This window comes from Dipodomys spectabilis, unplaced genomic scaffold, assembly GCF_019054845.1.
Source record: "Dipodomys spectabilis isolate Male_0828 unplaced genomic scaffold, ASM1905484v1 ptg000552l, whole genome shotgun sequence".
NCBI classification, from domain to species: Eukaryota; Metazoa; Chordata; class Mammalia; order Rodentia; family Heteromyidae; genus Dipodomys; species Dipodomys spectabilis.
In genome coordinates, this window is record NW_024871229.1 from 512,457 (window position 1) to 537,535 (window position 25,079).

At 61.3% G+C, this 25,079-nt stretch overlaps 1 protein-coding gene across 1 annotated transcript; it reads right to left on the reverse strand.

The window, feature by feature from the left end:
* Nucleotides 1-203: 203 nt before the first annotated feature.
* On the reverse strand, nucleotides 204-25,079 carry Sema4b (semaphorin 4B). The gene is made up of 15 exons (XM_042670457.1): nucleotides 24,808-25,079; nucleotides 15,597-15,940; nucleotides 8,370-8,533; nucleotides 8,209-8,271; nucleotides 6,844-6,942; nucleotides 6,527-6,638; nucleotides 6,243-6,356; nucleotides 6,015-6,166; nucleotides 5,716-5,894; nucleotides 5,468-5,618; nucleotides 4,227-4,437; nucleotides 3,986-4,101; nucleotides 3,189-3,355; nucleotides 1,863-1,948; nucleotides 204-1,635 (listed from the first exon to the last, which is right to left on the reverse strand). The coding sequence occupies exons 1-15, from the start codon at nucleotides 25,077-25,079 to the stop codon at nucleotides 905-907; spliced, it is 2,961 nt and encodes a 986-aa protein (XP_042526391.1). The 3' UTR covers nucleotides 204-904.

A 25,079-nucleotide genomic window follows, 5' to 3' on the forward strand; every position in this document is an offset into this window, starting at 1 on the left:
CAGCCCCGGGAGGAAAGTCTGTGAGACTTATTTCCAATAAACCACTAGAAAATCAGAAGTGGCACTGTGGCTCAAGCGGTAGAGCGCTCGCCTTGAGCCGAAGAACTGAGGAAAAGCGCCCAAGCTGAGTTCAGGCCCCACAACCGAAAAAAAAAAAACAAAAAAGCTGAAGTCTTTTCACAGGAAGGGCATGACTACACATTTAACTCAACATTTATTAAAAAAAAAAAAAAAAAAGTAAAGTGCATCTTAAAAAAATATAAAACCCAGATGGAGGGCTCTGGGGCGGGCAGTGTCGGTCGGTGTCCCTTACAGTGGAGACAGGGGAGGGGTGATGGCAGAAGTAGAGGTGCGGCTGGGGTGTCCGGGTGGGGAGATGGGGGGAAGGGGGACACGGGCTCCCAGGGGTCCCTGGGGGCAAGTGTTCATGTCACGAACTCCTCCAGGCTCTGCTCTGCCCTCGCGTGGCCACGGCCTGATACAGGCCGGAAAGGTCCTGGGTGGCGAGGCTCTTGGGCCTCTCTCTGGTCCCTGAGGTGCTGGGGAGAGCCGGCCGGGCCCTGGAGCCTAGCAGGTTGGCTGTCCCGGCCCTGGCCGGGCGCGGGGGGCACCGGGTAAGGCGGGAGGCGGAAGAGGCCGGGTGGGTAGTGTGGGTCGGGGCGCCCTGTTGGGCCAGGGCGCTGCGCAGCCGGCGATCCTGCTCGGACTTCACATTTTCCGCTCTTCAGATGTAGGGCTCAGTTTCCTTAGGGAGCAGCAGCGTCCCGGCCCCGTCTCCGGCCAGGACAGCAGGGCCGTGGCAAGGGACCCTCGCTGCAGGGCTGAAGCCCGGGGCACCGTGGGGAGCTCCCGAGGAATGGGGTCCAGCCGGCCCCTCTGTGCATCCAGGGCCCCTGAAGCCGGCTCACACCACTGAGTCGCGGATCTCGGAGCCCAGGCGGACACGGGGCCGGGGACACACGGGGGACACCTCCACGAAGCTGTCCTGCACGCTCAGGGGCCTTTTCTCTGACTCGAGGGGGCCCCGGGGCCTGGGGGTGCTGTCCCACAGCGCCTGGTAACCCCGGTGGTCCGGAGGGAGGCTGGGGGGGCCGACGCCGTTGAGCGGCCGGGTCTCGGGGGGCAGCGCCGCAGGGTGGCTCTTGGGGTGCACGCTGGCACACTCCCCCTGCTTCAGGAAGGCTTTCATGCCGCCCCGGTACCGGTGGAGGAAGAAGAGCACCAGGAGCACCACGGCCAGCCCGAAGAGCGCGCACATGACCAGGAACTCTGTCCAGTAGGACCTGGCCGCGCCCCAGCCCGCCGCGTCCACGGCCGGCGCGCTCACACGGGACGTGCTGATCACCACAGGCTCCCTGCCGCCCAGCCCCGCACCCCCGTGCTCTGGCACCTCGGGGCAGTAGCTGGCCACCAGCTGCCGGACGCCCCCCTCCAGGGCCCAGCACTGGAACGTGCCCAGCCCCTGCTCACCACCCACCAGCAGCAGGGCCCCGCTGGGCAGCACGCGGCACGAGCCACAGGTGTCCACTGGAGCCCCGTTGTGCAACCACAGGCGGGTGGCCAGGTTGGAGAGGAGCGGGCAGCCCAGGGTGTTCACCGTGTTGGGCTGGACCTGAACCCGTGTACACGGCTTGCCTGTGGATGGCAGAGGCAGAAGGCGGAGTGAGGCTGGGGTCTGGGTTGGTCCTGGCTCACCCCCATCCCTCAGTGGCACCCCTGGTCCTCTACGGGCCCGGGACTGTCCCAAGCCTTGCTCTCTAGAGGCTTGCTTGCAGAGGGAGGGGGAGACGGTCAGGGAGGACCGTTAGGCCCACCCGGGCCTGCAAGGGGCCGTGTGCCTGGCCCGCGCCCGGCCCCCTCACCTGCTGGCACGAAAGACCTTGGCCTGGCTACAGAAACGTTGCACAGCTCCTTGGCGTTGGTCCCCTCGATGTCCTGGACCCAGGGCCTGGGGACCAGAGAGTGTGGGTAGGCCAGGGGTGCCACAGGCCGCGACCCTCGCACCTCCATGCAAAGCCGGACCCGGGCAAGGGGCCTGAGGCGCAGGTTGCTCCAGGCCTCGCGTAGTGGGTGGGCGGGAGATGGAGAAGACATCTCCCAGCCGAAGAACGTTACTCGCTGCCACTGCAACCAAGGCTGCCAAAAGGTTCCTGACCGTCATCACCACATGCACAAGGTCCTCAGATAAAGTACAGAACAACTGGGTCTGCCGTTATCTGAGTAACTCCATACAAAAAGACCCTCCTACTTTTTGCTTCCCATTGTATCTGGGATGGCAGGTGCACGCCCCGTGCCTAGCTTCTGTTGAGATGGGAGTCTCATGAACTCTCCTGCCTGGGCTGGGCTGGAGCCACGATCCTCCCAATCATGGCCTCCCTCCCAAATAGCTGGGGTGAGAGGCACGTGCCACAATGCCTGGCAAGAAAGGGAATTCTCAATGCACTCAGAAAATGGAAAGCTTCGCCAAGCACAAAGCCCCTGAACCAACAGCCTTGTTGCGTCTGTGGGTGGCGGCCACGGCCATGTTGGTGAAGCCTCAGGTCTGTCTGCAGACTCCTGCTTGGTCTTTCTGAAGCAGGCAGGAGTGTGTCAGGTAGGGTCTTGTGCTTTTGCTCAGACTGAGGTTCTCCGTCTTGGGTGTCCTGCATAGCTGCGCTCACAGGCCTGCACCATACTTGTTGTTTTTCTGGCCAGTCCTGGGGCTTGAACTCTGGGCTTGGGCACTGTCCCTCGGCTCCTTTTTGCTCAAGGCTGGCACTCTACCACTTGAGCCACAGCACCACTTCGGGCTTTTTCTGTGATTAATTGGAGGTAAGAGTCTCATGGACTTTCCTCACCAGGCTGGCTTCGAACTGTGATCCTCAGATCTGAGCCTCCTGGGTAGCTAGGATGACAGGCGTAACTCCCATTCTCCTGCAGCTACTGCCCACCCTGGCAGGGAAGGCAGCAGGGACTGACCTACTAGACTTCTGGGAGGAGAGGGGGGCGCAGGAAGAAGTATGCAGGGCAGGAGCCATAGCTCAAGAGGCGGAGCGCCGGCCAAGAAAGTGCAAGGCCTTGAGTTCAAACCCCAGGACTAGCAAGTTTTTAGAAAAGGAATAATCACGCCGAGCAGTCAGTGGGTGTGAATGGCAACGTCCAGAGGCTGGAGAAGCTGGGGAGGGGGGGGGGAGCACAGGCGCACTCACCGCGACTCCAGCTCGGGCTGGTACAGGCTGAGATGCCGGCAGCGGGTGCCACTCCACGCGCAGTAGGGGTCTCGGGCGAGGAGGCAGTCCCCACAGGTGGAGTAGAGGCTGCAGCTGGCCACAGGCACCTGGACCACGCCCGAGTGGGAGGAGGCGTACAGCAGCCCCTGGAGCGAGACATGGGGAGGGTGGGCACGGGCGGCCGGCGGGGCCGGCACCAGGCTCTCAGGGCCACCCCAAGGGCCTCTGTCAAGTTCCTGCCACCCCACTTTCTGACCGCCTAGGCATGAACCTCAATTCTCAATTCTCTGTGTGTGTGTGTCTGTGTGTGTGAGTTGTGGGGCTTGAACTCTGGGCCTGGGCGCTGTCCCTCAGCAATTCAGCTCAAGGCTAGTGCTCTACCACTTGAGCCACAGCGCCACTTCCTGTTTTGGTGGTTTATTGGAGATGAAGAGTCTCACAGACTACCCGAGCTGGCTTTAAACCGGGATGCTCAGATCTCAGGATCCTGAGTAGCTAGGATGACAGGCGTGAGCCACTGGCGTCCAGCTTTCCCTTGCTCTACTGCTTGAACCACAGCTCGGGCTCTCTGGTGGTTTATTGGAGATAAGTCTGTCACAGACTTTCCCGCTAGGGCTGGCTCTGAACCAGAATCCTCGGACCTCAGCTGCTTCCTGAGTAGCTGGGATTGCACCCAGCTCTGTTAACCCTCCCTCTTCCTGCGGGCAGGGGAGGGGCCCTGCCGGGTGCAAACGTAGGCCCCCAGCCTAACGCGGGGCTCTTCCCGGTCCCCTCACCCTGTGGCTGTCCAGGAGCAGGTTCTGCACAGGCTGTCCTGGAGAGAAGATCTGGAGCTCCTCGATGATGTGTGTGGACGGGCCCACGCTCACCGCCTTGTGCAGACGGCCGTCACCTGGAGGGCGCATGTACAGGCGGGTGTTCTGACTCGGGCCATGTCCCACCTGTCATGCTCCCCCTCTGCCCTCCCTTCCGCCTCCCCCACCAGCCAGTCAGTGGCAGTCTGCCTCGGAAGCTCACCAGTGCCCAGGAAGAGGACGTCGTAGGTGTGGTGCAGGCCGGGCACTCGGTGCACAGCCACGCGCTGGTAGCGGGCCTGAGGCTGCAGCAGCAGCGTGCGGCTGCGGACCTGGCCGTCCATCAGGAAGTGGTCCTTGAGGAAGTTCAGCACCCGGTCTGGCAGCTGCAGGGAGGAGTTGATCTTGCGCTCGCGGGCACTGTTGGTGATACACTGCAGGAGACGCAGCCAGGTGAGCCCCCGGTCTGCGGGCCCAAGGTGCCACCTGGCGTCTGCGGGCCCTGCCTAGCCTGCAGGGCGGGGACAGTTCTTTTCCTACATATCTATATCTGTAGATATAGATATATATACACATGTATGTATGTATCTATCTATCTATCTATAGATATATTTCGCCAGTCCTGGGACTCGCACTCAGGAACCTGGGTACTGTCCCTGAGCTGCTTTTGCTCAAGGCTAGTGCTCTACCATTTGAGCCATAGCACCACTTCTGGCTTTTTTTTTTGGGGGGGGGGAGTCTGGTCATGGGACCTGAATTATGGGCCTGGGCACTGTCCCTCAGCTCTTCAGCTCAAGGCTAGCGCTCTACCACTTGAGCCACAGTGCCACTTCCGGCTTTTTTTCTTTTTGCTTATGTGGTGCTGAGGAATTGAACACTTCTGGTTTTTTCTGTGCATATGGTACTGAGGAATCAAACCCAGGGCTTCATGCATGCTAGGCAAACACTAGGCCATGTTCCCAGCCCCTGGATAAAATTATTAATGAAGCTAGGTGCCTGTGATTCACACCTGTAATCCCAACTACTCAGGAGATCTGAGGATCATAGTTCAGAGCCAGCCCAGAGAGGAAAGTCCATGAGACTCTTACTGCCAATTAACCAAAACAAAGCCGGAAGTGAGCTGTACTTTAAGTGGTAGAGCACTACTTTGAGAGGAAAAGCTCAGGGACAGTGTCCAGGCCCTCAGTTCAAGTCCCAGGACTGGCACATACAAATAACTGGCTCCCAGCGGCCGTGGGGGTGGGCAGGGCCATCACAGAACCGCCTGGACGGGGAACACTCGAGCCCAGCCCGGACTACCTCACACGAGCAAGCCCTCCGGGCTCTTCCCGCCCCATCTTAAAGAGAAGAAAAGCCTCGGGGAGGCTGAGTGGTTTGTTATCCACCAGGGCCGGGCAGGCCTGGTGCTGGCGTGGCGTGGGGCCCGGGGTCCCCATGCCCACCCAGGGGCAGGGAGGTACCCACCGCGCCGGGCCGTGGTGTGGGTGCTGGGTGAGTCTCCGTGTACCACTGCTGCGTCTCCCGATTCACCTTCTTGTAGAGGCCTTCAAAGGCCCTGCGCACGTCCTCCATGCTGAACACACACACAGCCGAGCCCCCCGTGGGCCCCCTGTGCCTGCAGGCAAGCAGCCGGGTGAGGCGGGGGCCAGGGGAGGCCAGGCCCAGCCCGCCCGCTGCCCACGGCCCTCCCCGCAGCCGGTGCAGGCGCCCACCACTGGGACGTGAAGACCCCGTAGAAGAGCGTGCGGCGCCAGTCATGGCCAGGCCGGAGCGTGAACACGTCCTGCAGCACGTTGAAGGGGAAGCCGTCCTCCGGCCGCGAGCACAGCAGCTGCGCCTTCAGGAAGGAGGTCCAGCGCTGCTGCAGCACCCGCTCCCCGCCCTCATCGCCCTACAGGGACGGGGAGAGCGAGCGCGAGCTTTCAGAAGGGGAGGCCGGGCCGCTGGCCCTGGAGGCTGCCCGGCCCCCCCACCCCCACCCCCCCATGCCTCGGGAGCCAGGGCCGCTCACCTTGCACACGCGGGCCACTCGAGACACAACCGTGTTCCCGAAGAACTCGAACTCCTGGCCGGTCTCGCTGAAGAAGAAGTAGATCTTGTCGTCGTCGCCCTGGGGGCTGCCCAGGCTCTCGGGGATGTGGGCTGAGGCAACGAAGGCTGGGTCTGCGTGGAGCGGTGGAGTGCGGTCAGCGGGAACCTCAGAGGCTGGGGGGGCGGGGGGCGGGAGGCGGGCGTTCACCTTGCAGCCAGTTGAGGGAGCTCTCGGTCTTGGTGGGGCGGGGGCTTTGGCTCCGGGCGATGGCCGGGTCGTTGCCCTGGAAGCTGCTCACGGTGCCTGTGTACAGCTCTCCATCTGCCAAGAAAACGTTCCCGTGGGAACGGCTCCCGGCTCAGGGCTGGGGTGACCCCCGCCCCCCTGACCCCTGCCCGAAGCAGGACCTCGGCACAGGGCCCTGGGATCAGCTCACCGTGGGCTGCCAAGGCCCGGCCCTCGCGCCCCGCGCCTGACTTCCCATCACTCACCCACCACCAGGGCCGTCGACTTGAAATTGGGGTCAAAGGGACAGCGCCCCTTGCCGTCCTCCAGAAGCACGTTGCCCACGGCGTCCCGAGCCAGGGTGAAGTTGGCCACGTTCTGGAGGGGGCAGACGGGAGGCTCAGGGCGCGCAGCCAGCAAGGACCGTGCTCAGGCGCCGCATGCAGGGCTGAGTGCCACTCCACCCCACTGGAGACCCCAGCTCCTGGGGACCCCAACCCTGGGACTGAGAAGCTCAGCCTTGGGTCTGGCCCCGCCCTCCGCCAAGAACAGCTCGGGGCAGGGCGGGAGGCCAGGCACTCACGATGTAGGTGCACAGGGGGCTGAAGGCGGCCGTGCCACAGGTGAGCAGGTGGGTACGATTCAGGGGCAGCAGGATCTTGATGTAATTCTGACAGTCACGCTGGGGGGGGGGGGGGGGAGAGGGTGTCATGCCCATGTGTGCCACCAGGGGGTGCTGCCCCGCGCGCCTCCCAGGAACCCCAGGTTCGGCTCTGGGGCAGGACACTCAAATCTGGGAACAGCAGCCACAGCTCTGGTTCTGTCTCTCACTCATTCATTCACTCATTCATTCACTCATTCATTCACTCATTTATTCACTCATTCATTCACTCATTCATTCACTCATTTATTCAGGAACAGTGCCCAGGACTTGAGTTCAAGTGCCAGGACTGGCAAAAGAAAAAAGAAGAGAGAGAGAGAGAGTGCTTTGTAGATGTTTGCAGGATAAAGGAGTCAAGACATTGAACCTTGACCCCAAGCACAGGAGGCTTCTGGGAATGGGGCTGGGTCAGGGGAGGGGAGGGGGAGGTAAGCACCAGATGAAGCTCAGCGGCCTCCTTCGGGCCCCAGCACACCCCGGCCGGCCCAGGCCATCCGCAGAGACCCAACTCCCACCCACTGCTCATGCGGGGGCTGTGGATGCATGGCACTTAATCTGTGCCAGGTGTCTGGAAACAAGGAGGCGGGGCGGGGGCTGGTGGGCCGCCCCGGCCTCGCCCCACCCACCCGGCTCACCTTGGGGGCGGGGCGGGGGCTGGTGGGCCGCCCCGGCCACGCCCCCCGGCCACGCCCCACCCACCCGGCTCACCTTGGGGACGGGGCGGGGGCTGGCGGGCCGCCCCGGCCTCGCCCCACCCACCCGGCTCACCTTGGGGACGGGGCGGGGGCTGGTGGGCCGCCCCGGCCTCGCCCCCCGGCCTCGCCCCACCCACCCGGCTCACCTTGGGGACGGGGCGGGGGCTGGCGGGCCGCCCCGGCCTCGCCCCACCCACCCGGCTCACCTTGGGGACGGGGCGGGGGCTGGCGGGCCGCCCCGGCCACGCCCCACCCACCCGGCTCACCTTGGGGACGGGGCGGGGGCTGGTGGGCCGCCCCGGCCTCGCCCCACCCACCCGGCTCACCTTGGGGACGGGGCGGGGGCTGGTGGGCCGCCCCGGCCTCGCCCCACCCACCCGGCTCACCTTGGGGACGGGGCGGGGGCTGGTGGGCCGCCCCGGCCTCGCCCCACCCACCCGGCTCACCTTGGGGGCGGGGCGGGGGCTGGTGGGCCGCCCCGGCCACGCCCCCCGGCCTCGCCCCACCCACCCGGCTCACCTTGGGGGCGGGGCGGGGGCTGGTGGGCCGCCCCGGCCACGCCCCCCGGCCTCGCCCCACCCACCCGGCTCACCTTGGGGTCCTTGCCCTTGAAGCTGCACTGCTGCTTTCTCTCCGCGTCTGCGCGCCACAGCAGCTAAGGAAGGAGAGGGAGGCCGTGTGCAAAGGGCCGAGGGCTGGAGTGCCAGGGCGTCCTCCCCTCCCTTCCCGTCCACCCGCGCCCAGGGCCCTCACCTCCTGGTATGGCCCCCCGGGCAGGAAGCTGAGGTTGCTGTTGAGCGCAAAGAGGGCACCCCGGGCACCCACGTACAGCGTCGCCCCGTCCTGGCTGAGCAGAAGGGCTGTGTAGTTGGAGATGTTTTCTGCTTCAAATTTGAGGATCGGCCGCTCTTCCGAGCCTGGGGAGAGGAGGACACATATTACCTAGAGAAAACTCTAGAATGGGACAGGTGGCAGGCAGGAAGGTCAGCGAGGTGATGGGAGGTGAAGAGTTGGGTTTAAAGGGAGAGCGGCATTTCTTTTTTTTTTTTTTTTGCCGGTTGTGGACCTGAACTCTGGGCCTGGGCGCTGTCCCTCAGCTCTTCAGCTCAAGGCGAGCGCTCTACCACTTGAGCCACAGCGCCAGTTCCGGCTCTTTCTGCTTATGTGGTGCTGAGGAATTGAACCCAGGGCCTCAGGCATGCAAAGTAAGCACTCTACCACTGAGCCACCTTCCCAGCCCGAGAGCGGCATTTCTGGACCTCAAACACCTCAAGAGGCCAACTCAGCCAAGCACGGGTGGCTCCCACTTGTCATCCCAGCTACCCAGGAGCTGAGATCTGAGGATCCGTGTTCGAAGCCAGCCCAAGCAGGAAAGGCCATGAGACGTTATCTCTAATTAACCACCAGAACGAGAGCTGGAAGTGGAGCTGTGGCTCAAATAGTAAAGCTGTGAGGAGGAAGAAAAAAAGCCAAGCAAAAGGGGAAGGCCCTGAATTCAAGCTCTGGTGCGCCCACGCGCACACACACACACACACACACACACACACACACACACACGGAAAGATATGAAGTATCTCCTACTCAGCAAACATGGAGTTTAGAAGATAATAAACACAACTCAACTTTTTTTTTTTTGGGTCCGGTCATGGGGCCTGAACTCTGGGCCTGGGCGCTGTCCCTCAGCTCTTCAGCTCAAGGCCAGTGCTCTATCATGTGAGCCACAGCGCCACTTCCAGCTTTTTCTGCTTATGTGGTGCTGAGGAATCGAACCCAGGGCCTCATGCATGCAAGGCCAGCACTCTACCACTGAGCCACCTTCCCAGCCCCTTACAACTCAACTCTTTTAACTCTGAAAGAAAAATATAAACAGGAAAAATAGTGGGCTGTGAGACTGAGAACTGAGAAGACGGGTGGGTTTCACCCCTCGTGGACGCTCCCTGGGAGGCTGCGCCAGTGGGATGTGGATGGAAATCAAGAGTGCAGGAAGTAGACACAAATGAAATGGCCGCCCACCGGCTCCGGTTTATGCTCTGAGCAGCTGCCGGGTTAGGAGAGAAATTATTTAAAAAATTTTAAACAGCTGACGAGAAACTAGAAACTCGCACAGCACAGCCCCCAGTCAAAGCCTCGTGGACCAGTGGACTGTGGCCAGGTAATCAAAGTCGCCGTGGCGTGACGCTGAGGCAGCAAAGCGCCACACCAATGAGTTCAGGTGTCTCTACGTCCAGTGCTGGTACAGAGCCTCAGCCTGCAACAACACAAAGCAAAGAAAGGAGTGGAATGTGGGGCTGGGCAGGCGGCTCAGTGGTGGAGCGCTCGCCTTGCATGCACGAAACCCTAGGTTCGATTCCTCAGTACCACATACACAGAGAAGGCCGGAAGTGATGCTGTGGCTCAAGGGGTAGAGTGCTAGCTTTGAGCAAAAGAACCTCAGGGACAGTGCCCAGGCCCAGAGTTCAAGCCCCAGGACTGGCAAAAGAAAGAAGAACGAAAGGAGTGAAACACAAACATGAAAGTCAGAAGCAGAGACAGAGTGGGGGGAAAACTGAATGAAGATATTTAAATAGAAAGGAGGAAGCCGGGCGCCGGTGGCTCACGCCTGTCATCCTAGCTACTCAGGAGGCTAAGATCTGAGGATCACAGTTCAAAGCCAGCCCAGGCAGGAAACACCGTGAGACTCCTATCTCCAATAAACCAATAGAAAACTGGAAGTGGCGCTGTGGCTCAAGGGATAGACCGCTCGCCTTGAGCTGAAGAGCACAGGGACAGCGCCCAGGCCCAGAGTTCAAGCCCCATAACCGACCGAAAAAAAAAAAAAAATAGAAAGGAGGGAAAGAGTCACAAAAGCAGGTCATAAAGCATCCACACAGCTTCTAGAGAGGAGTGGTACATTTAGTGCCCAGCCTCCTGGGGGCTAAAGAGAAAAGAAAAAAGCCACTCGTGTGAGGGTGAGGTTACCAAGAGCCCTGGCTTCTGGATTCACCAGGAATGGCTGCTCCCACGGGCTTCAAGGTCCATGAGAGCCAGAGACCTGAGTTCAAGCCCAGCTTCTGCCTCTCAGAAAGGAAACCTTTAGTTCACTGGGACAAACAACCTCTTAAGGCCTCAGTGTCCTTATCTGTAAAATAGGACCATAATAGCACCACCTGGCAGGGTTGTTAAGGAATGAGATTATGAGTGTAAATAATAATCTACATAATAACCCGCACTGCCCGCCAGCCGTGCTCAAAACACCTCTGCGCAAGTGATCCCGTGTTGGCGGGGTGTCTGGCACACGCTCCAAAACAAAACCCCAAAACCCTGCAGGAAAATCCAGCCGGGCCAGAGCAGCCGGAGGGGCGGGGTGGCTGGGGGAGCCAGGCCTCCCCACCCGCGTGCCTGGGTGTGGCTGCCGAGGGGCCAGCGTGGCCACCAGAGTCTCAGAGCACTTGGGGATCGGCTCGGCTCTGGGACGTGCCTGTGGGTTCCAGGCCTGAGCCGCGTGTCCGGGCAGGTGTGTGCTCAGCCGTGTGGGAGTGGAGTTACCGTCTCAGCTCCCAGCGGTCTGGGGTCACTGCAGAGTGACAGGGTGTCTGTGCTGATGTCTGCCCGCGGTCCTGTCTGGGCCTGCCTGCGTGTGTGTGTGCGCGTGCGCACGCACGTGTGTGTGCAGCCGCGAGGCTTGCCCCTGCTTGTGTGCTCTCTGTACAGAGGTGCTGGCGCGAGCCGTTTCTGTGCCAGGCTCCCGGTGGGGGGCTGGCGGAGTCTCGGGTCGGACGGTCTGCTCCATGGGCCTCTGTGCCCTCGCTCGCCAGCTCTGCCCTCACAGAGGCCGCCCGCCTGGCTGTGGCTGGCTTCCCAGCAGCCTAGAAACCTCTCCGCCCAGAGGCTGCCCCACCCCAAGAGCCAGAGTGAGCTGGGCCCGGCACACCTGTAATCCCAGCCCCTACTGGGCCCCACCGGGCGTGTGGGCTCTCAGCAGAAATGACGTGGAAACCGCTCAGCCCCCAGCCCCATCAGGCCCCCTACTCGCCCCTTCCCTGACTCAGCCGGAAGCTTGGGTCAGGACGGGAATGGCTCCTCCGGTCCCCACCCAGGCACTGTGACTCAGCCCCGCCCTGCCTTTCCCTGCTCCACAGCACCTGGCACAGCTGGCGTGGCTTGGGGTGCTGACCTGGCCTCTGCCAGCCACGGCGGGCGGGAGCCAGGAAGGGGGCGGGGCAACTGTCACTTCCGCCTACAGAGGACCCTGGGCTGGGACGCGTCCCGGGAACCCAGGGTCCACGCACAGCAGCGGCAGCTCCAGTGGCTGGCTGGGCTACGGTGAGCAGTGAACCAGATCCAGGCCTGACAACGCGTCCAGCACTGGGCAGGAAGTGGCAGCCACTCCCTCCCCGGGCAGAGTCCACAGGGAAGGGCCACTCACAGCGAGGGCTGTAGGTGAACCGGAAGCCCCGGCCTCCACGGGGACCTCCTCTTCTCCCTGGGGAGCCCCCAGTGGGACCTGGGTGGTGAGGCTGGTGCCCGCTCAGGCCTGAGCTCCGCCCCTCCTGAGCCCACGCGGGTGCAGCTGGTCCACGCACCACCACGGCCCTCCTTGCTTCCCACAGCCTTGCCCCTGCAGGCCCACGCTCTCCCACAGCCGCGCCCGGCCCCGATGGTTCCACTCGTTCTAAGGAAATTGAGCCCACTGAGGACAACCCCACCCCCCACCAAGCCAGGAGACACCCTGCCGGTGAAGAGCACTAGTTTCTTTAAATGCCCTGCCTAGAACACGTGGCACCACGCGCGCTGCCACCCGGCTCCCCAGCCCACGTCCCCCTCCCTGGGGAAGGCCCAGTGCGGTGCGGCTCCGGCTTCTAAACACCAGCACTAACTTAAAATGTCCTAAGCCGCCAGGAAGCCACATGAAGGCCCGGCTGGCGGGCATCCCCACCTTGCCAGCCTCGTCAAGCCGGCCGTGCCCCGGGCCTCGGCTGGCCCCTGGGCCGGGTCCACGGCTGACCTCAGCGATTTCCTCACCAGATGCGATTACATAACAAGCCCGAGGGGCCGAAGCTGGACAGTGGATGTGCGGGGCTGGTGTTCTGGGAGGATGCGGTTCTGAGTCGGGAGCGGTGGCCCACACCTGGCTGTCTCTTTCTAGCCAATGCCCCTGACCAAACAAACCAGCTTCTCCGAGCCTCGGCATCGCCCCCCACGGCCGAACACCTCCACTCCCCAAAGCCCACCTGGCGGCCTGGCCTGGCTCTCGGACAGGCCTTCCCCCTCCCACAGGAGACCAAGACCCGGGGGCCTCTCCTTGGAAACGTGCAGAATTCCCATGATGCACCGGGGCAAGTCTCCTGCCCTCTGGGACCCCAGCCTGGACACGACCAGACGTGACACACAGCCCAGCACCCACGGCGGCCGCCCCACTACCTTCTAGGCTCCACGGCTGTGCTGACCCAGCCCCACGGCAAGGCCGGTCACGGTGGTGGTTAAAGAGTGAGCAGGGAGACCCCAAGGAAGGGCAGGGAACAAGGCCTGCTGGGCGCCTTGGCCCAGGCTTGGAGGAGAACGTGTGTGGAGATGTGTGCAAGCATTCTGCGCAGCCGAGGGGACGGGGAGAGGCGGGGGTGCGGCTCTGTAAGTGCACCAGGTTCTAGGGGCAACGGGGGCATCTGAACGCGGGCCAGGGCTGGAGTGGTGGCGTGCCTTCCTAGCAAGTACAAGGTCTTGAGTTCAAATCCCAGCAGCCCCCAACAGGGCACGTATGAAACCGAGGAGCCCCTGCTGGGACACTACGGCCCTTGGCGCCCTTGTCTACCTGCTCCCCAGGAGGGGGGGCCACTAGCACCCCACGGCACAGGTGACCGCAGCCCTGGCTGCTTCAGCCACCCGTGCAGCCAGCACCTCCTCCCGGGGTCGCATCACGGCGGGGGGGGGGGGGTGAGGACCAGCATGGCAGCAGGGTGGTGGGTCCCGCCCAGGCTCCAGTCTGCCAGTGGGGAGTCAGGCATGCACAAGGCTGGCTTGCAAGACCAGGACTCGAACCCAGTGCCCATGCTTTCTCGCACTGTCCAGCCAGGCTCTCAGCATCCACAGCTGCGTTCTAACCCGCTCCAACCCTGCCACCCAACAGGACAAGCAGCGGCCACACCAAGGGGAGGCCAGGGGTCGGGAGGAGGAGACCACACAGCAGCCAGCGCCCAGGGAGGCCCTGACCCTGGAGCCCAGCTCAGGACCTGAGGACACACAGTCAACTGCCCAGCTCCCTACTCTCTGATCAATTCTTGTTTGTTTTCTTGTGTCAGTCCGGGGGCTTGAACTCAGGGTGCGGACACTGTCACTTAGCTTTTTCATTCAAGGCTGGTTCTCTTCCACTTGAGACACAGCTCCATTGCTGGCTAATGGACAGTAAGAATTACAGGCTTTCCTGCCCAAGCTGGTTCAAACCCAGTTTTCAGATCTCAGTCTCTTGAGCAGCTGGGGTTCTGGGAATGAGCCGGCTGGAGACATTAACAATGCCCCTCTGTCCCCAGCAAGGGTAAACCCGGTAACTCGGCGGGGCTTGAGGAACACGTTTCCTTTCTTCCCACGTGGCCAGGTGGGGAGGCACTGTGCCCCACAGTCCACGTTGTTCCACACCCCATTTTGGTCCTGGACTCTGCTGGCAGAGAACCCTAGGCCCACACTACCCCCCGAGACACCCCTTCTATGGGACATCTGCCTAGCCCTGTCTCCTTCCACAGATGGGGGCCCCTGCTGCCCCCCGGCTCCCACGCTGCTCATGGGAGCATGTGCTGTCCAGGGGGGACCCCAGAGGTAGCACAGACTGGACGTCCCACTGCAGGGACCTTTAAACCATAGACACAGTAACTGTCCTTGAGCATCTGTGTCCCAGGGGACCAAGAGTAGGGCAAGGCAGGTGGCAGGAAAGGGGGTGTGGCCCTAAGAGGACTGTGTGGGAAGGGCCCCAGGGCCCCCCCATCCTATGGTCACAAGAGGCCCTGGACAGGCAGGCTGCCAGGAACATCTAACAAGCCCCCCTGGGAGAAGGCAGGAAGCCGACAAGGGCCGTGCGCTGAGGTGAGCTTGCGCGCCAGCAGGTGGGTCCCCTCGGGGGCCCTCAAGGACTGGTGAGGACTGAGGCACCGTAGCAATCCACCACAGACAGCAGTGTGCTCCCAAGTTCTTCGCGTGGGGCGCTGGGAACCACTGAACCCAGGGCCTTGGAACAGGAAGAGGGGGCCCTGCGCGTGGACCGGGCCACAGAACCCAGGACCCACAGCCTGGGACACGGACTGCATTTCGGGCCCTTGCCCCCCCTCTGCAGGCCCAGCAGGAGGGCTGGGGTGACACGAGCCCACGGCAGCCTGCGTGTCGGCGCCAGTCTGTGGGGAGTGCCAGCCACTTCTGCCAGTCCTGCACCCTGGGAGAAACCCTACCCGGTCCACGGTGGAACATCCACCCGAGCCACGGCGTCCACCCGAGCCACGGCGTCCACCCGAGCCGCATCCCCTGCCTCCCTCTGCCACCCACGGAGGAAGACAGTCAGCGTCCGGAGTCATCCCCAGCGGGCGAGGGCCGCAGAGCGGGGCAGGACACCTGTCCTTGCTCCCGCACCCCGCGAGCCCCCCAGAGGCTGCACTGAACACACCCCACCCCGCAGAGCCCCAGCCCCTTCGCGGCCGTCCCCCGGTGACCCCATCTTACCGGGAGGGAACCGTGCGCACTAAGGGGCTGGGGCAGGCCTTGAACTCGGTCACCTGCCGTGGTGCCGTGGTGCGGCGGCGCGGGGCCTCCCTCCTGGAAGGCCGGGCGCTCGGGGGCCGCGGCCGCCGTCCGCGGGGAGGAAGGCCGCGCCGTCCATTGTCCAGCGCGCCCCGCTTCTGGTCTCGGGGCGCCCACGGCGCACGGAAGCCGGGGTGCAGGAGGAAGCAGGAGGCGCTCGCCGGGCTGAGGGCGGCTCCGGGGCCCGCGGCCCGCGCCCCTCCTTTGTCCCCCGCCCGCACTCACCGAGCGGCAGGCTGACCCGGGGGCCGAGCGCCCGCGCCGGCGGCGGCAGCGCCAGCAGCGCCGGCAGCAGCAGCAGCAGCGGCGGCGGCGGCGGGGGCCGCAGCGCGCCCCGCGCCCGGGCCATGGCGGCCGGGGCGGCGCTCGGCCGGGCTCCGGGCTCCGGGGTCGGATCGGCGCTCGGCCGGGCTCCGCGGTCCAGGGTCCGGGACGGGCGGTCGGCCGGGCTCCGTGCCGGGGTCGGGGTCCGGGGTCCGGACGGGCTCCGCTCGCTCCGCTCGCTGGACTCGAATCGCAGGTCCCCGGCGCAGGTCCCCGCCCCCGTCGTCGCGGCCTCCGCCCCCGACCTGCGGGGAGGGGTGAGCGGTCACGTGGGCCGGAGCCCGCCCCGCCCCGCCCCGCCCCGCCCCGGGGTCCCGGCGCCCGCCCCGCGGCCAGGGGCGCTCCCGACGCGGGCCTCCCCGTCCGCCTTCCGGGGCGCACGGGCGGCGGGGGGGACCAGGCCGTGAGTCCCCCACCCGGGACCCTCCACCCCGGGATCCCCCTCCTCCGGGACCCACCCCACTCCGAGACCTCTCCCATACTGGGACCCCCCACCCCGGGATCCCCTCCTCCAGGACCCCCCACCCCGGGATCCCCACCCAGGACCCCTCCCCCGGGACCCTCCGCGCACACTTGTCGCCCCGCCCCCGGACCTCCCGGGACGCCCGGCCCACCGCGGCCACGCGGACGGGCGTGGCCCAGGTGGGAGAGCGCCGGCCCGGCTCAGTCCCAGCCCAGCCGGAGAAAAGCCGCGCGCCGCGGACAGGGCCGCGGGGAGCCGGTCCGTCAGCCCCAGGGGCCCGCGAGGCCGTCCCGGGACGCCCCGGGCCCCGACCCCACTTCCGGCCGGGGCTGGGCGCCCCCTCCGCAGGGCCCCGGGCCCCGACCCCACTTCCGGCCCGGCCGGGCTGGGCCCCCGCTGCGCTCTCCGCGGAGCCCAGCGCCCGTCTCCAGCCAGGGGCGCCCGGCTTCGCCTGGGGCCCGGACCTCCGCGACCCCCGCTCCCTTCCGAGCTCCGAACGGCCTCGGCCGTTCCACTGGGCGGCCTGGCGAGGCGTCCAACCCAGGCTGCCTCCCCGCTCCGCCCTCCGCGGCCTCCGGTGGCAATCCCACCCTGAAGCGGCTCCAGCTGATCCCGTCCTCCAACCCCTCCGCGCCCCTCCGGACCCCACGCCCCACCGGCTCACTTGGCTAGTGCCAAGACCTCCTAATGGGTCTCCCTGTTTCCTCTTTGTGCTCCCTATATAATCAGTCTCCACACAACACCCAGAAAGAGTCTTTAAAAACCAAACCCAGGGACTGGGAAGGTGGCTCAGTGGTAGAGCGCTGCGCTTGCCTTGCATGCATGAGGCCCTGGGTTCGATTCCCCAGCACCACATAAGCAGAAAAAAGAAAGCTGCAAGTGGTGCTATGGCTCAAGTGGTAGAGCTGAGGGACAGCGCCCAGGCCCGGAGTTCAGGCCCCACGACTGGACCAAAAAAAAACACAAAAAAACCAAAGCCAGAGAGCAGGTAGCTGTAACTCACACCTGTCATCCTAGCTACCCAGGAGGCTGCAATCTGAAGATCGAGGTTCAAAGCCAGCCCAAACAGGAAAGTCTATCAAATTCTAATCTCTAACCAACAAAAAGCCAGCAATGGAGCTGTGGCTCAAGTAGTAGAGCACCTGCCTTAAGCAGAAAAAGCCAAGCAAGGGCATGAGGCCCTGAGTTCAAGCCCCAATACACACACACACCACCCATCCAAATCAGATCCCAGCCCTCCTCCACTTATAGTCAGAAAAAAAAAAAAAGCAAAGCAGGTCTGGATTTTGCTCCTTGTAGTGTCTGGACACACAGTAGGCAAACTGTCAATAAACACTGGCTGAGTGAATGAACATAACCTAAGAGCCAGGATACAGCTGGCTCATGCAACCAATCACCTGAACTGCCTTGTATTGTGGATCCAGAGGAGCGCTCCCCAAAGCCTGAACCTATCCCGTGAACTTCATCAACCTTGTACAGAACTTTGCAATTATCTCTTAAATCTATTGGTTCCGGCCCAGATTTTATCCCACTGAGGTCATTTTGAATATCGATCCTATCATCATAGCTTTAGCTTTCCCTCCTAGATTTTTTGAGTCATCCTAAACTTGGTTAAGCATTTCTTACTCCTTTATGCAAGTCACTACTACTAATAATAATAAAGCACACGTGGCACAGCAGGGGCCCTGTCCTCCCCACCAGGTTCTCTGGGGCAGAAGGACAGAGGAGAGCACCTGCTCTTCCCTTTATGCACTTAAAAATACCAGCTGGAGCCGGAATGGTGGCTCAGAGCTACTTAGGAGGCTGAGACCTGAGGATCAAGATTCAAAGCCAGCTGGGGCAGGAAAGTCCCTCACACTCTTCACTCCAATTAAAGCATCAAAAAGCCAGAAGTAGGGCTATTGCTCTTGTGATAGGGCACTAGCCTTGAACAAAAGAAGCTCAGGAAGGAGCTGGAAAGGTGGCTCAGTGATAGAGCGCTTGCCTCACATGCAGGAGGCCCTGGGTTTGATTCCTTAGCACCACATAAATAGAAAAAAAAAAAAAAAATCAGAAGTGGTGTGTGGCTCCAGCGGTAGAGCGCTCATCTTGAGCTGAAGAACTGAGGGACAGCGCCCAGGCCCAGAGTTCAAGCCCCAGGACTGACCAAAAAAAAAAATGCAGTTCAGGGACAACAGGCAGACCTTCAGTTCAACCCCAAGACCGGCTCATCAGATGCTAACAATAACAATAGGCAAGTGCCTGGCGCCAGTGCTCACGCCTGTCATCCTAGCTACTCAGGAGGCTGGGATCTGAGGATTGAGATTTGAAGACAGGCAGGAGAGTCTATGAAACTCTCATCTCCAATTAACTACAAAAACAAAACACACAAACAAACAAAAAAAAGCTGGAAGTGGAGCTATGGCTCAAATGGTGGAAGGATAAATAGCCTTGAGCAAAAAGAAGCTCAGAAACAGGGTCCTGGCCTTGAGTTCAAGCCTCAGGACTGGCAAAAAAAAAAAAAAGAAGAACCACCATTCCTTGGAGAACGAAAATGAAAGCACCAGGTAATCAACATAAGAGGAAAAAGAGAATGTTCCAGAACATTGCTGGGCCAGGGAGGAAAGACATGATCCAAGACTAATAGGGTCAGAAGGACGCAGGACAGCCTGATGACCGGGGCCAGCCCCAACGGCATGGTAAAGTAGCAGCTTCCCGTAACGCATCCAAATGACAACACAGCCCGTTAGAGCACAGGGGAAGTCAGAGAGAGGCAGAGAAGACTTTCCTTTACAGGAAATGGCTGATAAATGTAGAAATGATGAGGAAATGCCAGACTCAGGCAAGGATCCTAGCGGATGTGAATCCATGGGGTGGCAGGCTGGGGCGCCCACAGACCGGAAAGGGCTGGGTATTGGGAAAGTGAGGCTATAATATAAAGGTGAGATCTGGGGCCGTCACCTCCAGGTGATCAGCAGTAGAGCAGTAACAGGACTGGTGGCGCCTGCCTGCCACACAGGGGCAACACCCAAAGGTCTGTGCAGTCTAAGGAGGAGCACCTAGGAAATCACGCTGGGCTGGACATGCCAGAGAGGCTGAGAGAGAGGGAGCGGCGGCAGGGGGGGGAACCGGGTTTACATGGTGAAGCCCCCTCCATAGCAAATAGGGGAGGGGAACTTGAGTTCAATCCCCAGTACTGCAAAACAAAGCGCAACATCCTTGGTTTGATGGCTACTCACACCTGGACTCCTAGCTACTCAGGAGGCTGAGATCTGGGGGCCAGTCTGTGAGACTCTTATCTCCAATTTACCAGCAAAATGCCTGAAGTGGAGCTGTGGCTCAAGTGGTAGAGGACAAGCAACATATTAAGCAAAAATGTTTGAGCTCAGTGCCCAAGGTCTGAGTTCAAACCCTAGTATCAGCACAAAATATATGAGTTGGGTGCCGATGGCTCACACCTGTCATCCTAGCTACTCAGGAGGCTGAGATCTGAGGATCTTGGTTCAAAGCCAGCCTGGATAGGAAAGTCCATGAGACTCTTATCTCTAATGAACTACCAGAAAACCAGAAGTGGTGCTATGGCTCAAGCAGTAAAGCACTCGCCTTGAGCTGAAGAGCTGAGGGACAGCGCCCAGGCCCAGAGTTCAAGCCCCACAACCGACAATATATATTATAATATATAGGTACATATTTATTATATATATTGTGACTTTCCCCTATCATATATATGACATATGCAAATATACATGATAGCCGGGCGCCAGTGGCTCACGCCTATAATCCTAGCTACTCAGGAGGCTGGGATCTGAGGATCGTGGTTCAAAGCCAGCCTGGGCAGGAAAGTCCATGAAACTCTTATCTCCAATAAACCACCAGAAAACCAGAAGTGGTGCTATAGCTCAAGTGGTAGAGCACTAGCCTTGAGCTGAAGAGCTGAGGGACAGCGCTCAGGCCCAGAGTTCAAGCTCCATGACCAACAAAAAAAAATAAATAAATAAATAAATAAATAAATATATATATATATATATATATATGATAGGGGAAAGTCACAAGAAATGACCATGAAAGTCAAAGTGCATTTCCTTGTATATCTTCTAGCCACGCTTCCCTGCAGCGGCCTCTGGGCTGTGGCCACCTGATTGATTGGAATCTGTCAAAATTTAAATATGCGGCTCAGTAGTCCAGAGTGGGCAGGAGGTGGGCCAGCCCACAGCCTCCTGGCAACACAGCTAAGTTCATGCTCTCTGAGGAGGCAGGGCGGGGCATGGCTCGGTGGTTAATTATATCCTGCCCCAGGCGGGCTCCAAAAGCTCGTCTGTGACACCGGGCCAAGAGGCCCCGAGGACCATGATGGACTCCGTCCCGGGCACTGGCCTGGAGAGGAGCTCACCACCAATCTACACCCTCCCTGGTCCTGTGCACACCCCCACCCCCAATCACTGGTTAGTGCGCTGTCTGGCTCCCAGGGCGGGAAGAACTGGAGTGCAACAGAAAATTCTTGGGGCGGATTTCCCGCGGGCTCGAGGCCGGTTCCCACACCAACCTCTCAGGAGTGCTCCCCTCTGCCAGGCTTGGATGTAGGCAAGGGGTTCCGGGCCAGAACGTCAGGGGTTATAAAGAGCTCCCGAGAGAGACAGCCAGAGAGCGCAATGCAAAGTGTCCTCAGGCCCCCATATCCTTGCCGGCCGCCCCCCGCTTCCTCCCTTCCTCTCGTACCTGTAGAAGGACAAGGGCTCAAGAATGACGGGGGGGGGGGGGGGGGGGGGATTGGGAGTTGGGAAGGGATAAAAAAAAATTAAAGAATAAGATTTAAAAAAAAAAAGAATGACCCGTGGGGGCTGGGAAGGTGGCTCAGTGGTAGCGTGCTTGCCTTGCATGCATGAAGCCCTGGGTTCGATTCCTCAGTACCACATACACAGAAAAAGCTGGAAAAAGCTGGAAGTGGCGCTGTGGCTCAAGTGGTAGAGTGCTCACCTTGAGCTGAAGAGCTGAGGGACAGTGCCCGGCCTGGGCACAGAGTTCAGGCCCTATGACCGACAAACAAACAAGAATGACGGGTAAAAAGTGCATCAGAATATAGCATCAAGAAGCCTGGCCTCCGGGTGCCGGTGGCTCACGCCTGTGATCCTTGCTACTGAGGAGGCTGAGATCTGAGGACTGTAGTTCCAAACTAGCCCGAGCAGAAAAATTAGAGAGACTCTTTATTTCCAACGAACCAGCAAGAAATCCAGAAGTGGAGCTGGTGACTCAAGTGGTAGAGCACCAGAGCTTTGAGCCAAAAAGCCAAAGGACGGTGCCGGAGCCCTGAGTTCAAGCTCCAGTCCTGGCACAACAACAATGAAATCACTCACTGGCCATCCCTCCGTCCAGCCTGTCCGGGTGTGGGCAGGTGGTACAGCGCGTGATGGACGCTGGCAGGCCTGCCTGCTCTGACCCTGTCCAGGGGAGCCCGGCTCCTGCTGGGCCTCTGCTGCCGTGGGGGAGGGGCCACCAGAGCAGGGGTGCCCGGCCCCCCCGGGGGGGCGGCACCAGGCTGGACCGCTCCCAGCTGCCCACCAAGCCTCACGGACGTGTGCTGGCTGTGGCCCAGCTCCCACGTCCTGCCCTCCCCCCGCCCCCCCCCTCCCCCCAGGGACTATGCCCTCTGCCTAGGCCCTCCTGCCGCTGCAGCTCCCCACCCACCCAGCCAGGCTGGGTGGGGGAGTCGCCCGTCACCGCCCCAGGGTCCTGGGGCCGCGGCCAGCTCAGCTGCAGCCTGACACACTTAGATGAGGAGGCCGCATGCTGGCACACCCAGTGTGTGCTTTCAAATCAGCCAATGGCCGCCAGGTCCTGGGGGCTGGGCGCTTCCTTGGGGCGTCCACCCGCCGGGTGCCACCTTCTCATCTCCTGCAGCTGGCAGCCAGGGTCTGGCAAGGCCAGTAAATAAACAGCTTCATCTCCATTCCCCAAACTACACCCTCCCCAGCTGTGTTCTCCCTCCCTCCCTCCCTCTCTCCTTGAAATTGAGGAACACAGTGGCTGAGCCCACTGGTTCTTCTGTAGAGACAAAAGAACTCAGCACTGGTGGCTCAGCCTGTCGTTCGAACTTCTCAGGATGCTGAGATCTGAGGATCTCGGTTCAAAGCCAGCCCGGCCCCACCAAAAAGCCAAAGTGGAGCAGTGACTCAAGTGGTCAAGCATTAGCCTTGAGCAAAAAAAAAAAGTTCCAGGGACAGCACCCAGGGCTCTCAGTTCAAGCCTCTCAGTACTGGCACAAAGAAAATAATATGCAAAAGAAGGCTGGGAATGTGACTTGGTGTTAGAGTGCTCACCTAGCATGCACAAAAGCCCTGGGTTCGATTTCTCAGCACTCTATATAAACAGAAAAAGCCAGAAGTGGTGCTGTGGCTCAAGTGGTAGAGTGCTAGCCTTGAGCAAAAGCAGCTCAGGGGCAGTGCCCAGGGACTGGCAAAACAAAAAACAAAAACATAAAAACAAAACAACAAAACAACCACCACCACTTAAGAACTCGGCCCATTGTGCTGCAACCACACCAGCCCTGGCCCCGGCTTCCTAGCAGGATGTAAGAGACCAAGACAGGACCTGTAAGGTCACCAGCAGTGTCAGTCACCCACGGGGGCCAGTCCTCTACCCAGGACATCACCAGCACCGTCTGAGGGTCACTACTTGGCCATCTCTTTTTTTTTTTTGGAGGGGTGTCAGTTATGGGTCTTGAACTCTGGGTCTGGGCACTGTCCCTGAGTTCTTTAGCTCAAGGTGAGTGCTCTACCATTTGAACCACAGCACCACTTCCATTTTTCTGGTGGTTCATTGGAGATAAGAGTCTCATGGATGTTCTTGCCTGGGCTGGCTTTGAACTGCCATCCTCAGATCTCAGCCTCCTAAGTCACTAGGATGACAGGCGTGAGCCACTGGTGCTTAGCTCCGCGTACCCATCTTAAGAGGCACAGGAGCAGCTCCTGTAGGCCCTTCCCTCGGGCTCGGCCGCCTCCTGCACGCCTGGTGCTGAGGCTGCAGCTCCCACAGCCGGCCCCACCCAGGTACACCCTCCACGGCGGGGAGCCACCCTCCTGGCCCCTCGTCGCCCCCACTGGGGCCTGTTGGGGCCTGAGCCAGCCGCTCCCCTCCCCGGGAGGGATCCCCACCCCACAGGGCTGGGCTGCAGACAACAGGGCTCAACCTGTCCCTGCCCAGGCAGGGCGGAACATGAAGTCCACCCTGTCACTGCCCTGAGTTCAAGAGGTGCCCTCTGTGCCCACAGGCTGCTCACCGGGGCACTGGAAGCCAGGAGCCAGCGATGCCTCCCCCCCACCAGCAGCTGGAGGGCAGGAAGGAGTCACCTGTGGGCATGAGCCTGGCATCGCTGGCTCCTTCTTCCTCCTTCCTTCTCCCGCTCTTCCTTCCTCCCTCATCTTTCCCTCCATTCAGCCCTGTCTCCCTGCATTTGGCCTTTTTTTTGGTCAGTCATGGGGCTTGAACTCTGGACTTGGGCGCTATCCCTGCGCTCTTCAGCTCAAGGCGAGTGCTCTACTGCTGAGCCATAGCGCCACTTCTGGTTTGGACTGGCTTTGAACCGTGATCCTCAGATCTCGACCTCCTGAGTAGCTAGGATGACAGGCGTGAGCCACGGGCGCCCGGTTTGGCCTTTATTTTTGTGTGCTGGGTCCAGGGCTTGAAGGTACAGCTTCGTGATCTCAATGAGCTTTTTTGCTCAAAGCTAGCGCTCTACCACTTGAGACACACAACTCCACCTCTAGCTTTTTGCTGGTTGGAGATCAGAGTCTCCCAGACTTTCCTGCCCAGGCTGGCTTCCAACTGAGATCCTCTGATCTCAGCCTCCTGAGTAGCTGGAATGACAGGCGTGAGCTACCCTTGCTCCTGCTGAAGGGGAAGGAGCCCACAGGTTTGCTCTCTTCCCAGAATTCACAGCTTAAAACTCGTCTTTCCAGAGACGCCCCATCCAGTCTGGGCATACATTTTCCCCAGACACTGCCACTCATTCTTGGGTCTCCAACAAAGGTTGTGGTCAGAGCCAACGTGGCAGGGGGCTGTGCAGGCCACAATTCCGCCCGTTCACCTCTCCTCTGGGATTATGCCGGGGTGCAACACTCACTTTCACCCCCATCCTCTTTCCCTGCTCTGCCTCTGCCGCAGCTCCTGTGCACGCAGCGGCCCTGACCCACCTGGGTTTCCATTTCCAGCCCCAGGCCAAGCTGGGAGACAGCCAGTATGCTGAATGCTTACTAAAGAACACGGTGCTGGGTGCTGACTGGAGAGCCCCCTCTGGACCTTGGGGGCCCCAGAAGAGTTGGAGGTTTGGACAGTGGCTAAACGCACAGCCCATGATCGCAGATGTCCTCATTTAACTTGAAGTTAAATGAGGTACTGGGGCCTGAACTAGGGGCCTGGTGGCTGTCCCTCAGCCTTTGCTGCTCAAGGCTGGGGCTCTACCACTTGAACCACCCCTCCACTTTGGAGTTTGGCTGGCTCACTGGAGAAAGGCACCCAGAGGCTCAGATGTGGCGTGGCGCGGTGGCGGGTGTGAGGCCCAGCGCCTGCGGGGCCTGCTTCCACTAGTCTGGGGGGCTGTGGCTGGAGTGCGGTGCTCGGCGCCCCCCGGGCCCACCCCCATCTCTAGGTCACCCAGAGACTGAGCTCTGCACGCACCAGGGGCAGCCCTGCTCTGCACCGTCTCCCTCCGAGGGCCTCTGGGTGAAGCCCGACCGCCGCTGCGGGTGCGGGGCTGTGCGGGGCGGGCCGTGCGGCCCTCCCAGCGGCCTGGCTCGGGCAAGGCCGGGACCCCGACTTCCTGCTTCCCGAAATCCACCTGGGGACCCGGGGCCCACCCCAGGCCCGGTCCCCACGCCGGAGGAGGGGCGGGGCGCGGGGCCGCGAGGTCCGGGCGGCCATGGCAACCGGGGCCGGCCTCCGGCTGCCAT